Source organism: Oncorhynchus nerka, linkage group LG27 (genome assembly GCF_034236695.1).
Source record: "Oncorhynchus nerka isolate Pitt River linkage group LG27, Oner_Uvic_2.0, whole genome shotgun sequence".
Taxonomy (NCBI): domain Eukaryota; kingdom Metazoa; phylum Chordata; class Actinopteri; order Salmoniformes; family Salmonidae; genus Oncorhynchus; species Oncorhynchus nerka.
This window is the reverse complement of record NC_088422.1, coordinates 72,057,794-72,074,621: the sequence shown is the minus strand read 5'-3', so window position 1 is coordinate 72,074,621 and position 16,828 is coordinate 72,057,794. Positions and strand designations below refer to the sequence as shown.

Genomic DNA, 16,828 nt, shown 5'->3' with positions numbered 1-16,828 from the left:
ACATTATATATTATTATTATTATATTATATATACTATATAAAGCAGGCCGACTGGCATCGAGGCATTCAGTTACTGTTCGATTGAATGTTAGAATGGGCAAAACGAATGGCCTAAGCGACTTCAAGCATGGTATGATAGTTAGTTCCAGAAGTGCCAGATCCAGTATCTCAGAAACGGCCTCCCTCCTTGGCTTTTCACACACAACAGCGTCTAGGGTTTACTGAGAATGTTGTGACAAACAAAAAACATCCAGTCAACGGCAGTCCTGTGGGCGGCCGAAGGTGATTGGCAAGAGAGGTCAAAGGAGAATGGCTTGCAATCTTCTAAAAGAATCTTGCAATCTAACCGGCGGGCCACAAACAGACAAATAACGGCGTAGTACAACAGTGGTGTGCAGAGTGGCATCTTGGAACACACAACTCGTCAATCCTTGTTACAGATGGGCTATTGCAGCAGAGGACCACACAGGGTTCCACTCCTATCTTCTAAAAATAAGAAGAAGCGACTACGGTGGGCACGCAATCACCAACACTGGACAATTGAGGAGTGGGAACACATTGCCTGGAACATGACAGTGTGTTCAGTTTACTTGAGTGTCCTGCGCAGTCCCCAGACCTTAATCCAATAGAGCATATTTGGGATGAGATGGAACGGGCTGTTCGCAGTATGAACGTACCCCCATCCAATCTGCAGAAACTGTGTGATGCCATCGCGTTAGTATGGACCAACATCCCTTTGGAATATTTCCGACACCTTGTAGAATTTCCCGAAGAATTCAGGCCGTTCTGGAGTCAAAGAGGGGTCCGAACCTAATAAATTATCAGATACCAAGAGGATCTATGGACCCAGCACTTGGAGACTTGCAAGATGATGTGATAGAGTCCTGACCAACACAGGCTTGATACTGACGTCGTTGAATGGATGGAGACCTGGCACTCAGCATTAACATTTTTCTAGACAACTTTTACTTGTATTGTCTTTTTGTATTATTTCATTGAATGGTATGAGTCATTATGGGGTGGGAGAACTTGTGTGTATTCGACACCAGGATCAGGAAATTCCTGTTGTGTACGGGACACAACACAGGAAGTTATGACCGCTCTGACATGTTTGCCAAAGTAGCCCCATTACCACCAGACTTAATCCCTGAGAAAGACAATGAAAGGTGCACATTGTTATATTAGCAGAACACTGCTTCTATGGTATTATGTAAACGGTTGTTTATTGTACATTACATTTGAAAGTTATCAAAACACTTAGTTTCAAATATCTACGTAAATTCAGCAATTGCATTCGTCTCATATTACACTGTAGGCTACTGACCTATTCAACACTTCATCCGGCATCTCACCATACATCTATCTGCCTGTAGTTATTGAACTCAACCTGCAGGCGGTTTGTTTGTTGTGATTGAGTGGGGGACACAGCTGCAGGCAAGGTGTTACGGATACAGGTATTCTGTGTGCGTATCCTGTTTGTGTGTGTATTTATTTTCTCTCCTTCTCCCCTCCTCACAGGTGGCAATCATCATTCCCCAATCAGTCAACATGCAGTCATCAATAAGGAGACACACCTCCTTTTCCCTTACCCTATCACATTTCCTTTCCCATGGTTTAAAAACCCAATCAGTTGTTTTTTCAGGAGCTCAATCTCTCTGTCATACAATCTCTCGGTAGTTATCTTGTTGCATTTGCATTTGGCTTCTGTCATGTCCTCCAGCATTTCTTGAGGAGCAAGCCAAAAAACAAGGCCAAATCAGCAGGTGCAGTTCCCCTTTAACTATAACAATGAATATAATTAAACACAAAGCTAATTTCAATCAAAGATGTTGCAACTGAAGCTTCCTATTTTATGTTCACTCTTTGTTTTATGTGAGAAATTGGTGTTGATTCCTGGAACAGAACGCATTTGGTCCTACATTCAAAAGAAGTCCCATTCCTTATTTTGCTTATATCAAATAGTGAATTTGTCCCTACTTTTATATACATAAATGGGAAGCTGCAGTTGCAACATCTTTGACTCAAACTAACTTTTCATTCATGCATTTTCATTTTGTAGTTAATATTCAACTACTAAAGACCTAGAGACACACCACTGAGTGTTTGAACACTGCAATAATACATAATTACAACTTTAAGTTACATGTTTAGTAGTTAGATTTTAACTACAAAAATGAACATGCATAAACACTGAGTCATATGTTGCAACTGCAGCAATCCATTTCATGTCTACAAAATTCGGGCCAAATTAAGATCGGTATTCAATCCCATCACGAGTTATAGGCATTGCGGCTTTTAAAGGCAATGTTCCAAATTCACTGTTACAGGAATCGAGGCAAGCTCCTGGAACAGAGTGAATTTGGTCCTACTTTTCAAACCAGCCCATTCCTTACATCTCACTTAGAACAAAGAGTGAATTCTGCCCAACTTTTGTACACGTTAAATGGGTAGTTGCAACATATTTGACTCAAACTAACTCAGTTTGTTTTTGCATATACATTTTTGTGGTTAATGACTGCCTGTGACTACCTGCTATTGATCACATACGTGTTTGAGGAAAAATGGGTGCTATAATTGAAAAGAGAAAGGCCGTTGCCATACTTTACTTTCATCCACTGGAGTCAATAAGATAAATATCAGATGGGTTCGCTTTGTTTGTTGATCTCTATAGAGACCGAACACACATCATGGACAACTACCTAGGTGTCTGGTTAGACTGTAAACTCTCCTTCCAGACTCATATTAAACATCTCCAATCCAAAATTAAATCTAGAATCGGCTTCCTATTTTGAAACAAAGCATCCTACACTCATGCTACCAAACATACCCTCATAAAACTGACCATCCTACCGATCCTCGACTTCAGCGATGTCGTTTACAAAATAGCTTCCAACACTCTACTCAACAAATTGGATGCAGTCTATCACAGTGCCATCTGTTTTGTCACCAAAGCCCCATATGCTACCCACCACTGCGACCTGTATGCTCTCGTTGGCTGGCCCTCGCTTCATACTCGTCACCAAACCCACTGGCTCCAGGTCATCTACAAGTCTCTCCTTTCCTCAGCTCACTGGTCACCATAGCCGCACCCACCCGTAGCACACGCTCCAGTAGGTATATCTCACTGGTCACCCCCAAAGCCAATTCTTCCTTTGGCTGCCTCTCCTTCCAGTTCTCTGCTGTCAATGACTGGAACAAACTGCAAACATTTCTGAAGCTGGAGACTCTTACCTCCCTCACCACCTGTCAGAGCAGCTCACAGATCACTGCACCTGTACATAGCTAATCTGTAAATAGCCCATCCAATCTACCTCATCCCCATACTGTATTTATTTATCTTGCTCCTTTACCCCAGTATCAAACATACAATGTTGCACAATCATCTTCTGCACACCCTACCATTCCAGTGTTTAATTGCTATATTGTAATTACTTTGCCACCATGGCCTATTTATTGCCTTACCTCTCTTATCCTACCTCATTTGCACATGCTGTATATAGATTTTTATACTGTATTATTGATTGTATGTTTATTTATTCCATGTGTAACTCTGTATGTGTCGAACTGCTTTGCTTTATCTTGGCCAGGTCGCAGTTGCAAATGAGAACTTGTTCTCAACTAGCCTACCTGGTTAAATAAAAATCATGAAACAATCAGGTGATGCAGAAAGTGACCGAACATGCTTAACTTGCGAGGTGCTTTTCACATCAGGCTTGTTGCACAATCGCAGAGAATGTGACATTTTTATCACCTGGCTGTCTGCCTGTCATGCTATTTGCTGAAGATGGGGGAAGAGTGAATTTGCTGCCACTCCAGGACTGTGTATGTATTGCTCCTGTTAGCCATTCATCCCCTGCTGATCTATTAAGCACTGCCATATTACACATCTGCATTCTTCTACAACAGACAGGATCCAAATCACTTGGGCTACTCTCCTGTAGGTTCATCTGTCTTTTCCCTGGATCGGTTGGTGGATGGGCTAACCACTGCTTACCAAGATTAAAAGCCTGTTTTTGTGTTCTCTTCATGCATTTGATCTTATACACACACATGTAAAATAAACCCAATACAAATGGCCCATTTCCACAGATTTGGTTACTGATATAGTACATTCTAACTCATGCTTACAGGTAGAATAATGTGACATATTTGGCCAACAATGACATTCCACATGGTCTCATTCTAAGTAATGCATAGTAGCAGTGCTTGTGTGATTCCACAGAAGGGGTTAGCATGTCCTCAAAGTTTCTCTGGTGTCACTCCTGTATAATAAGTGGTTGATCCTGAGAAAGTTGCGCACAAGTCACTTAACTTGATTGTCATGCTATTTGCTGACCTTTCGCAATCGAGCTTTAGTGATGAGTCACTGTTGTCTTTTAGCTCCTTTTTAGACCTCTGTTTTGCTAGGCTGATCTCAGATCTATGTTCTTTAGCCAACCCTTCTATCGTGTCAGTTGGCTAATGTACAAACAGATCTAGGAACAAGCTACTCTTTCCCTCTTGTCATTTAGTATTGTTGTGAAAGGTTTTGACATGAAAGATCTGAATAAAAACACATTGCTGCCCGTAGACGTCACTACAGTCCCTGGTTCGAATACAGGCTGTATCACATCTGTCCATGATTGGGAGTCCCATCAGGGGGTGCACAATTGGCCCAGCATCGTCCAGGTTTGGCTGGGGTAGGCCGTCATTGGAAATAAGAATTTGTTCTTTATTTAACTAGGCAAGTCAGTTAAGGTTAAATACATATTTATTTAAAGATAATGGCCAGTCTAAGAATCTGGAATTAAATGAGCAGCACAATGAACTAGAAATAAAGTTCCAGAATATGAGTGCCAGTATCAATGTTTAGGTCACGTGCAGAGGGTGTGTCACATTCCATACAGTACAGTAGTTATCTACATGTGAGCTGTCTCTTCACTAGCCTCACTGTAGGTGAATCACCCTTTCACACACACAGCACTGCTCTCTCGTGGCTACATTTTAAAACGTAGTAGAAAACACAGGCATGATCAGAGGATTTGAATTCATTTAAATACACTGAACAAAAATATAAAAGCAACATTTTCAAAGATTTTACTGAGTTACAGTTCATATAAGGAAATCAGTCAATTTAAATGAATTAGGCCCTAATCTATGGATTTCATATGACTGGGAATACAGAACCATCTGTTGGTCACGGATACCTTAAAAAAAGGTAGGGGTCGTGGATCAGAAAACCAGTCAGTATCTGGTGTGAACATTATTTGCCTCATACAGCGCGACACAACTCCTTCGTATTGAGTTGGTCAGGCTGTCGATTGTGGCCTGTGGAATGTTGTCACACTCCTCTTCAATGGCTGTCAGAAGTTGCTGGATATTGGCTGGAACTGGAACACGCTGCCGTACACTTTGCTCCAGAGTATCCCAAACATGATCAATGGGTGACATGTCTGGTAAGTATGCAGGCCAGGGAAGAACTGGGACATTTTCAGCTTCCAGGAATTGTGTACAGATCCTTGCATTATCATGCTGACACATGAGGGCCTCAGGGTCTTGTCACGGTATTACTGTGCATTCAAATTTCCATCGATAAAATGCAATTGTGTTCGTTGTCCATAGCTTATGCCTGCCCATACCATAAACCCACCACCACCACCATAGGGCAGTGTTCAGAACATTGACATCAGAAAATTGCCTCATCTTCCATCTGCCCAGTACAGTTGAAACCGGGATTCATCTGTGAAGAGCACACTTCTCCAGGGTGTCAGTGGCTATCGAAGGTGAGCATTTGCCCACTGAAGTGAGTTACAACATCAAACTGCAGTAGGTCAATACACTGGTGAGGATGACAAGCATGCAGATGAGCTTCCCTGTGATAGTTTCTGGCAGTTTGCGCAGCAATTCTTCAGTGCAAACCCAGTTTCATCAGCTGTCTGGGTGGCTGGTCTCATACGATCCTGCAGGTAAAGACAGACTTGGAGGTCCTGGGCTGGCGCTGTTACACGGTCTGCAGTTGTGAGGCCGGTTGGACATACTGCCAAATTCTCGAAAACGACATTGGAGACAGCTTATTGTAGAGAAATGGCAACAGCTCTGGTCCATTCATGCAGTCAGCATGCCAATTGCACACTCCCTCAAAACTTGAGACATCTGTGGCTTTGTGTTGTGTGAACAAAACTGCACATTTTAGTGGTCTTTTATTGTTCCCAGCACAAGGTGCACCTGTGCAATTATCATGCTGTTTATTCAGCTTCATGATATGCCACACCTGTCAGGTGGATGGATTATCTTGGCAAAGGAGAAAGGCTCACTAACAGGGATGTAAACTAATTTGTGCACATTTGAGAGAAATACGTTTTTTTTGCATATGGACCGATTCTGGGATCTTTTATTTCAGCTCATGAAAAATGGGACCAACACTTTACATATTGTGTTCAAATTTTTGTTCAGTGTATATTAAAAAAGATAAGAAAGAAAAAGATCCCATCAACTCTTTAAAGCTGATATAATAGAAACATTCAATTTGTACATTTACAGTAACGTAATACAGTAAACAATAGCAACATTCAACAGATATAGAATATTCTACTTTGTAGAATATGGTACCAATGTTTTCAATACACACATGTCATGTGTACTTATATTACCTGTGGTCTCACAGCCTGGCACATTATCACTACTTAAATATGGTAAAATCAAGATCACATAGCAACTGGTTCTCTATAGTCAATGTATATTAAATAAAGGCAACATCTGCTCCATATAAAAAGGTAAAAGAGAATCAAACAAGTCACTTGAGTAAGGACACTTTGTGGTATAAAGCACTGAGTTCGGTCCTGAGTTTGCTGAAGGACGGCCGGTTTCTGGTGTCGTACTGCCAGCAGCGACACATAATGGCATACACATCTGGAGGACAGGAGTTTGGGGTTAGCATCCGGTATCCTAGGAGACGGGACAGGAGAGCATGATTGGACATCAGGTTGTCTTCACCTGGGGTTAATCCAGGGGGGTGTAATGTTTTGGACTCCTGTATAGAGCTGACCTAACATCCATATTCTACCCAGAGTCATGTCTGTTCTATACACTTCCATAATGTTGCATCTCCACTCCTAAACTAGTTACACGGACTGTCTGAGTTAACCTTGTATCCTTATTGACCTTTTTATTTTTGCACTGTCTATGCACACTCACAGAGTCCTACACACTCACTGCTCACTCACACATAATATGCACATACATGTATACTGACTCTACACACACGTACACCCACTCACATACAAGCTGCTGCTACTCTGTTTATCATATATCCTGATGCCTTGTCACCTTACCTTTAGCACTCCAGCAGCCCTGCACATTGTAAATATGGTACTGGAACTGACCCTGTATATAATATGCTTACTTACTTATTGTGTTCTTCATATTTCTTTTTTTTCTCTTTCTAGTCAGGTTTTGAGTTTGCAAGAAAGGCATTTCACTGCACTTGTGCATGTGACATTAAAACTTGACACTCCTACAGAGCATGAACTACAGTCAACTCCAAATTCTGACTAATGTGTTAGAAATCTCATTGACTCGCTGTACCTTTCTCCACCTCATCCCTTGTCTGCTGGTTGGACATGCTGGTGTAGGGGGTGACTCCCCTGGAGAATATCTCCCATAGGAGAACTCCAAAACTCCACACGTCACTCTCCGTGGTGTACCTCCCTGAAACACAGGCAGGGGGCAGTATTGAGACAGCTATTACATTCGACAGTGATCCTGTAGAGATGCCATACCCATTCAACTGTACACTATTCCACAATCACAGCGTGAGAAAAGTAGTGATAGAGTTTTGAAATTAAGCTTCCTCTAAGCCCCAAAAGGTATGTTCTGACTTTTATTCTGACAGAACTCTTCTATGTTTCGCCAGCACTCCAACCCCAGAGAGCACAGTTCAGAATGTGTCTGTTAGAGATGACATTTCAGAGAAATACAAAAGCAGTACACTAATCACAGGGTGAGGAATGATGGCTGGGTTGACAGGTTGTTGCCATGTTTAGTGGGTTCTCTCTAGCCTTGGGATATGCAGAGATTGATGAATAAAGAGAGGAGGGGGGAGAGGGACGGTTGTGAGTGTTGTGGCCGCGGGGCAGAGCCAGATGGGACGTACCATAGTTGAGGGCTTCGGGGGCCGTCCATTTGACAGGGATCTGTTTGAGGCCCCCCGCGGCAGAGTAGACCCCGTCCTGCTGCTCGCGAGACATCCCAAAGTCACTGATCTTCACCCTGCTCTGTTCTCCCACCAGACAGTTACGGGCTGCCAGGTCCCTGCACACACAGAGCGACAGAGACACAGAGAGAGAGGGGGGGGGGGGTAAGGAAAGGAGGCGCAAGACAGAGGGGTTGAGGGAAAAAATTAGAAGGCAATATAATCGAAGTCAAAAAAACAGGTAGAAGATGAGCCAGAGTGGGAGAGTGAGAAAGAGAGAGAGCGAGAAAGAGAGAGGGCAAGCGAGCGAGAAAGAGTGGGAAAGTGAGTGAGAACGAGACAGTGAGAAAGAGCACCAGAGAGCGAGAGCCAGAGAAGGAAGCAAATGACAGCCGATAAATAAGTGAGAGAAAATCAGCCCCTCTTGTCATCTGTGGGCTCCATGATGCAGGGTGTAGTAGTGAGCAGAGGCAGTTTGACATGCAGTGTTAGGAGGAGTGTTAGAGGGTAACGGAGGCTGGAGCATCCAGCCTGGACGTGTTCCTGCTTGGTTAATTATCCAGCACTCCTATGATGAGCCAGGAGCCAGGGCTCTGAGCCCTATGTCCTCTGCAACCTCCTCAGAGACACGGCAGCTTAACACTCCTAGGGTCATTCCTACGCTACAGGCTCCAGTAACCCCTACACACTGGGTTAACTTCACTGTCCCAAAAACCTCAATCTGTTTCATCATCTAGAATAAATTGTGCAATCAAAGGCAATGTAATCTTGTCACATTGTATGGCAGCCTTCATTCAGCTCAATGTCTGAGAAGACTAGATCCATCTCCCTAGCCTCTCACCGGTGGATGCATTTCTTGCTCTCCAAATACTCCATGCCAGATGCCACATTCTCTGCCATTTTCACCAGCATATTTGACTTCAGGTTGTGACCTTCACAGCGCAGGAAGGACAGGAAGTCTCCCCCTGGCAGAACACACACAGTCACACACACACTTTATTAGTCAATTGTAATGATAGAATGTACTGTAGCTGTGGTTAGTGTAAAGACCCACGACAGATTGGCTCACCTTGTACCAGCTCCATAATGATATAGATGGGTTGTTTTTGTGTGCAGACACCAATCAGCTTCACTATGTTAGGATGGTCATACTGCTTTAGGATCCTGCACAGCAGAGAGAGAGACAGCAAGGTAAATGTGAACGAGAGAGACTGAGAAATAGAACGAGAGAGAAAGAAAGACTGACCTGGCCTCCATAAGGAACCTGTTCTTGTGTTCTGGGGCCAGGTTCTCTCTGCAGGCTTTCACAGCTACAGGGGTGTTATCAGAAAGCAGACGACCACTGTACACCTCCCCAAAGTTACCCTGGACAACAGACACACATCAAGCTTAATTCTGGATCTTGGCTGAAACAAAAACAGAAGGCCAACCTGACAATCAGAGCTTCTCATAACTCCAAACAGACATTCCACAGGTGGTGAGCTCACCTGGCCAATGCTCTGCCCCAGGATGACATCATCGTGTTCCAGAACCCACTTGTCCTGGAGGGAGAGAGATAGAGAGGAACCAATCAGAGATACCAGTGCTGCTGTTCCTTCTGAATGGGTAGACTGACTTTGCAGCCTGGTAGAAGCATTTCGGACCAACTTCTAAAACTGCGTTGTACGAGTGTAAAATAGTGTTTGTGTACAGTATGTGTGTGTGTAGAATGGAGACCTTGTAGTGTGTGCCAAACACTGGAGCACATTTGATGGGCAGCATAGTGGTAGTACAGTATGCATGCAGCTCTAGAGAACATGTGAGTGTGTTATGTATAGCACTCTGCAGGAGGGTGGAGAGCAAGTATGAGTATGTGGATCTTGGGAGCTAATTAAAATCTGATGGATCCTAACGCTGAGACAGCTGCTACGCAGAGCTGGTGTGTTCCAAGCCCATTCACTCCCAACATGCTCAGGAGAGGTGTAATAGAAGCTTGCGCGCATGCAGGCACACACACAGTGTTTTGCACACACTATAAGGTCGCTATTCCACACACACACAAAACATAGACCTACATATATACAAGAGCACCCCCTGACTCACACATCTCCCTCCTCCCACATACATACAGTTAAACCCACAGGTCCACCCAACACCAGCACACAGGACCAGGGACACGGGGCCCATTAACTACACTTTGCTAGGCCCCAGACTTAATTGATGGCCGCCTCATTATTCTTAACCTGTTAGAAGCATTAACCAACAGCCACTTGTCCCACAGCACAGAATGAGAAAGGCAGCTGAGGGTTTTTACTGTAATCCTGCCAAGGACAGATTTAGAACACCATCTGAGCTAAAAAATGTTTTATGTAATTGGTCTCAGTATAAGTCCCAGATAAATTAAAGGTAAAATTGTCATTACAGAACTACTGGAGAAAGATAACTTAACATGTGGGAATGTAATTTAATCCTTATTTAGGTAAGTTAAACTAATAACATTAATATTTAAGAAATACTTAGACAAATAAAGCATTGAGGAACCTTGAATTAAACACGATAAAACAAAACAAGGGACTTTTCAACAAAGGTAAAACAGGATCTACAATATATTACAGTTGACCAGTGAGTGAGTGAGTGAGTGAGTGAGTGAGAGAGAGAGCGTAACCTTTAGGACAGGTCTCTTCAGGACAATGTCGGATCTCTTGGTGACATGTTGGTGTGACGAGACCAGGTGGTTCATCAGCATGGGAACGGTGTGGAATCCCTCTCCATCCAGGCGGTACATATTCTAAACACACACACTTTATAACTATAGAAACTGTACAGACATGATCATATTGTAAATACACACTCACTCACTCACTCACTCACTCACGTCTGTGCTCTGGATAAGGAAGTGCCTGCAAGAGCCAGCCCAGTGGACAGAGAGGACATACTCCTGTTTGCCCTGACTCTGTCTGACCAGGAAGTCTCCATCACACCTCAGCAGCTCCTGGACTTCCAGCCTGGGGATGACTCCGTGGTACCAGTTCTGCTGCTCCAGGGGGCGCTCTACCTCTGGGACTGGGGACAGGGCAGGGGGCACCTGGAGGGGGTTCACACAGCAAGGTCAATGAGGGGCCAGGTAAGGAGGGACCTGGGCTTGGAGCGCCCACTGTGAGACTCATTCATAAGCCATAAATTGATTTCAATGGGAGATTAGTGCGGTTTGAGATGCACGAGTCTCACACGTGTATCTCTAGATGAGATTCAGCACAGGGGAACACACACATACACCCAGTGGTGTAGTGGAGGGTAAACAAGTCAACACAGTTTACATATTTTTTTGCCCAACAGTTTACACACCTTTTGCAGAAAAATGCAGAAATGAAAGAATAGGAAGGGTTACTTTTTTCACCACAAACGCGATCAGAGTTTACCCACCAACTTTGTTACCACTACATCACAGAAGAATACATAGACAGGTTTACAATACACTGTCAATGAGACTAGATACATGGAAGATACAGCTACAAACTACATTGATCAGGAGATACAAAATACACTGCTCAAAAACAATACAATATATCTCTACAGACCACACACATGGATACTAGTGATGTAACGGACCGTAGTTGATCCGTGATCCGGATCACCCCCACGGTTCGGCACGCATGTGAACCGCAGATTAATTCCAACGTTTAACCATCATAGTGTGAAATACAGTTTTACTGCCGCTGTTACTTTTTAAAGTCATAATTCCCTAAATATCGATGCAGAGTTGCAGTGAAAAGATAAAGACAAGACAGATGTATTTTACTCTAAAGCCTGAAGGTAGATTTTTTTTTAAAGCAGTTGTGTGTACTGTTCACGTGAAATGTTGAATCCCAACGAATCAATCTTGGATGATCGCGTTACAAAAAGCAAAGAAGAACAATGAGCAGTGACAGCCATGGCTAGTGGAGGAGCTGAAGAACTGGAAAAGCCTCCCGCTTCATTTAAGTCTCATGTATGGGAGCATTTTTGTTTCCCTGTGAAGGGTGGTGGACAACACCATTACGGTGTGTAGGCATTGTGCCACAAGAAATCCGTATGATCATGGAAATACATCGGGCATGGCCACACATTTAAAGCGTCATCACCCTGGTGTGTCAGTGACGGGAGCCAACATTTAAGCAGCCCTTTACTGCAGAATCAGACCGGGCTAAAGCCTACACCAAATCTATTGGGATGTTTATCGCTTTAGACCTGAGGCCATACTCAGTTGTGGAAAACAAAGGGTTTCAGAATATTGTAATGGAGCAGGTCGCTAACTCTCAACCTTCAAGCCCGAAGTCCAGCGAGCTATCGACTGTGCCCCAAAAGCATGCTCGAGCGGCAGAGTCGATATCCGCGCTTATAAACCCAGGGTCGTTACAATATGGTGAATGTGCTTGAGCCAAGGTACGAAATCCCCTCGCGCACCCACTTCAGTAGGAAGATCGTGCCATATCTTTATGAACAGGAAAATAACAAAATTGTCGATGAATTGTCCAAGGCATCCCCTGTTGCCTTCACCACAGACGGGTGGACCTCCTGGGCAACGGAAAGCTACGTGACTGACTGCTCACTACACCACAGACGGGTGGAAGACGCAAAGTCTGGTGCTACAGACACGCCCCCTCTGCGAGAATCACACAGGCACAAATCTGGCGCAGGTACTGCTAGGAGCAGTAGCAAAGTGGAAGCTAGAGAGGCCCAATAGCAATATCCCAACCACCACAGATAATGCCAAGAACCAAATAAATGCAGTGATAGAAGCTGGAATGGGGCCACAGATAGCTTGCTTTGCACATGTGATCAATTTAGCATCCCAAAGGGGAATCTCAGTGAACCAGATGGACCGCCTCCTTGGGAGGATCAGGAAGGTGGTTTCCTTTTTCCAGACGCTCATGTGCTTAAGACCAAGCAACAAATGCTACAGCTACCGACCCACAAGCTCATACACGATGTCACAACAAGATGGAATTCCACTTATGACATGTTGGGAGCGTTATCTTGAGCAGCAGGCAGCTGTATACTCTGCACTGACGGACAAGACCCTGAAAAAAAATAAAGACATCGTCACCTTATCTGATGACCTGAAAGTGGCCGTCTGTGTCCATGATCCTACCTCTGAAAACAAGGATTCTACAATCCATGGCCCCAAGTGAGGAAGACAGCACCATCACTAGAGATGTCAAGGCTGCCATTAGAGAGGACCTGAACCCCAGATACCCCCCTAATGTACAGGACTACCTTCATAGATCTACTGCACTGGATCCAAGGTTCAAGTCCCTGTCTCACCTAGACCCTAACCCTACACCGGAGGACATACAGTGATCTCACCACTGAGATTGTGGCCACTGAAGAGGTAACAAAAAAGAAGAGTGAATTACTTCAATAATAAATATACTGCAGTCAAATCAAAAATTTGGAATTGGAATCATCCAGTTTTTATTTGGAATAATAATGACTTTTATTAAATGTTATTGCCACAATTATAGTTCTAGAGCTGACAGGAGCAGACTCAGAGGCATCTCCTCCACAAAATCATTTGGCCATGAAGGAGCTTTTCGGGGAGACCTTTGTGAGCAAGGACAACACCATCAACAGGAGGCGGCATCCTACAGGGCAGCAAGTGGCGTTCCAGTGGATGGTGATCCACTACCATGGTGGAAAAACAATGAGTGTAAATACCCTCACATTGCCATGATGACAAGATGCTACCTGGCTGTGCCTGGCACTTCAGTTCCCAGCGAGAGGGTGTTCTCCACAGCAGGGGACATAGAGACTGCAAAGGAGGTCTATCCTCTCCCCAGACAATGTTGACAACCTCATCTTTTTTTTAATAATTTGAAGTTATAAGCTCAGGTCTGCTTTGCTTTCTTTTCTTTACTTTTTTTGATGATGAGGACACAGGCTAGTTTTTCATTCACTATTGTTCAAAGGAAGACAGTATCATGCCTCATATTGCACTTTTTGTGCAATATTTTATTTTAAGATTTTATTTAAACATTGAAAAGTTCTTTGCTTTAAGTGTTCTTTAAGTAATAAATGGAAAGCAAAGTTATATTTGCCCCCCCCCCCCCCCTTTTTTTTTTTTTTGCTGATCCGGAAAATGATCAGAGCCGTGACTCAAAACCGTGATCCGGACCGAACCATGAGTTTTGTGATCCGTTGCACCACTAATGGATACCTAGTCTTCTTTTTTTTTACTACAGACAACATGGCGCCAATTCAAAAAGACCCTACTGTTCAGATGACAAGATAAGGCATACTACAACATTGTAAACAAACATCTCTAGAGAGAAGATAGATAAAAAAAAAGAGGAAAGCCAGATGCGAGGCGTTTCACAACCGGAGTCCTACTCTGAACAGTTAGGCTTATTACAGTGAAAACACGGCCATTTGCTGTTTGACAAGGGAACTGTTTGACTGTCTGACTTGAGTTGTTTGAATAGACAGAGACAGATAAATCAAAAGGCAGCAGGTGGGTGAAAACAGAACAGGTCCATCTGTGACAGGGGTGATCACAATGATGCCTCACAGACAATGAATGACAATAGTTGACCGTGTATGAAAATAACAGATTGTCTATTGTCATAGCTGAATCAGAATTAGTTAGGTAACATAGATAAATAAGATGTTTTATTTATTTTATACTTGTCATTAGAATGTCTTCTTTTGGACTATACTGTTGGCAGTTGCATTTTCCTCTCTCTTCTCTAGGGAAAAGTCACTTGGGGCCCAGAGAGGGCAGAGGTCAGGCTTGTCTTTTACATGTCTGGTAATAGGCAGAATATCAGAAAGGGAGAAGTCAGGTTTGAACATTGTCTTCATAATGAATATATCTGTGAAACCATGTGAAGGGCTCCACTATGTCTGTACTCCAGTCACTCCCTCCTTTCCCCATTGGGGGGAGGAGTATGGCAGTGTCTGGAACCATTGTATGTCCCCTCTGATGTTGAAACTTGTCTTTCATAGTATATGACCTAGAGGCTCACTCCTCTCAGGGAGCTTGTCCAGGGGTAGGTTGTATTTGAGATGGGAGTATCTATAATTGACATTTGATATATGCCATTGGATGAGGTAATGTTTTGGTAATAGGAAGTACCAAGAATGAGAAGTAGAACCTTGTCTTAGAGAGCAAATTGAACGATAATTTATAGCTAATGCTGTCTGGCTATGGGATACTCTTCTCTCAAGTAAAAGTCTTTCTTTGTGAACAGTTCCTAAGATCTGTGGTTTGTCATGTCGACTAGGGGGTGAATCTTTGCGATAAAAGATCTCAGCTGCCATTATGTTGACACTCTCAGAGAATTCATTTATAGACACTGAATTGATCTGAGACTCACAGGGCTATGGTGAAGCTCATATATTATTAAAATATGAAGTTTAAAATATAACTCTGACTTGTGTGTGGTTTGTAAACTCTCCTTTCACTTAGTAATACAGGAAATTACCACGACACTATGCTGCATCACTGGTATGACCATAACTGTGTACTATGTATGACCATAGCTGACTATTTCTGAACACTGACTGTGTATGTTACATCACTGACCGTGTATTTGGGTTTGAACAGGCCGCTAAAATGGCTTATGATGCCGTCCACACTGAGGTTTCTGAGGCCGTCCCTCTCCTGAAACAACACAGAGCACAACCATCATCAACCTCTCTTAGGAATGCTCATCACCACCAGTACCTGTGTTTATAATAACAACATGTAACAGCACTCAGAAACACATAATCCACAGATGAGAGAATATCACAAAAAATTACAAAATGAGTAGAGAATGTCAAGGAAGAAAATACTTGTTTGCTTTAGGGTGGATCTGGATAAAACAGCGCTATGAAAATGGGTGAAGGAATGCACCTGAGTCAACACCATGACAGACAGCAACGTATGCAAAGCACCAAGATCCTCAATCATGCCTCTGTTTCAATAGAGATGGTTGTGTCTGAACGAGACAAGAGTATAGGTTGTCCTCAGAACAGACTGGTTGAGTCCGTCTGTAGTTCAGATGCCTTCTAGTTGAACTGTAAGGTAACATAAGGGCAATTCCAAGGTAGCAGAATGATGCTGAGATTTTTTACTTTAAAAGTATGCCAAACAAAAACCACTGATTGCAAAGTTAAACAAGTCATACAACTCTATGCACAAGCAGTACTTTTAAACATTTACACAGAATTTTACAAAAACACATTTACTCGAAGAACAGTACAGATGTAAAGTTTAACAGAATGATGGTAAAATCTCCTTCAGTTTTTTTATGTGACCACGTTTTCCGAAAACTCTTAAATATCTACTCCGAATTGAGATTCAAAGAAGTTTGCAGAAAGATTGGGGTGTCAGCTATAACATGATACATTGAGTTTGATTTTTTAAATATTAAAAAATATATATTTTGGATATTGAACCACAGTAAGTGAAGTGGATTACCACCCGGTAAGAGTGATGGTAACATAATGCCTGAACTGTAATATACAGAAATGCATAATCCTGAATGGCATTCTCTTCATGGTGATGTATCCTGAATAGGTACAAAAAGGTAGAAACATTTTATATCCTCCTTTGCATGTTTGGGTTATATTCTACATACTTGCTATTCTAATGAGCGCCGCCCCAAAACAAGATGAAATTTGGTTGGTCAGGACCGCACCAAATCTGTACCAATC

At 43.0% G+C, this 16,828-nt stretch overlaps 1 protein-coding gene across 3 annotated transcripts in view; it reads right to left on the bottom strand.

Annotated features, from left to right (window-relative positions):
* Positions 1–4,732: 4,732 nt before the first annotated feature.
* Positions 4,733–16,828, bottom strand: part of LOC115112369 (tyrosine-protein kinase Fes/Fps-like) — a 45,959-nt gene continuing 33,863 nt past the window's right edge. For 2 of the 3 annotated variants that reach the window (XM_029639389.2, XM_065011970.1), the window contains exons 10-19: positions 15,714–15,791; positions 11,025–11,234; positions 10,815–10,937; positions 9,658–9,711; positions 9,417–9,535; positions 9,240–9,334; positions 9,012–9,135; positions 8,132–8,289; positions 7,564–7,686; positions 4,733–6,924 (exon numbers count right to left, since the gene is read on the bottom strand). In XM_029639389.2, coding sequence (XP_029495249.1) covers positions 6,773–6,924; positions 7,564–7,686; positions 8,132–8,289; positions 9,012–9,135; positions 9,240–9,334; positions 9,417–9,535; positions 9,658–9,711; positions 10,815–10,937; positions 11,025–11,234; positions 15,714–15,791 — 1,236 coding nt within the window. In that variant the 3' untranslated portion in view covers positions 4,733–6,772. The remainder of the gene's footprint in view (positions 6,925–7,563; positions 7,687–8,131; positions 8,290–9,011; positions 9,136–9,239; positions 9,335–9,416; positions 9,536–9,657; positions 9,712–10,814; positions 10,938–11,024; positions 11,235–15,713; positions 15,792–16,828) is intronic. The other variant, XM_065011971.1, reaches the window with a different exon arrangement.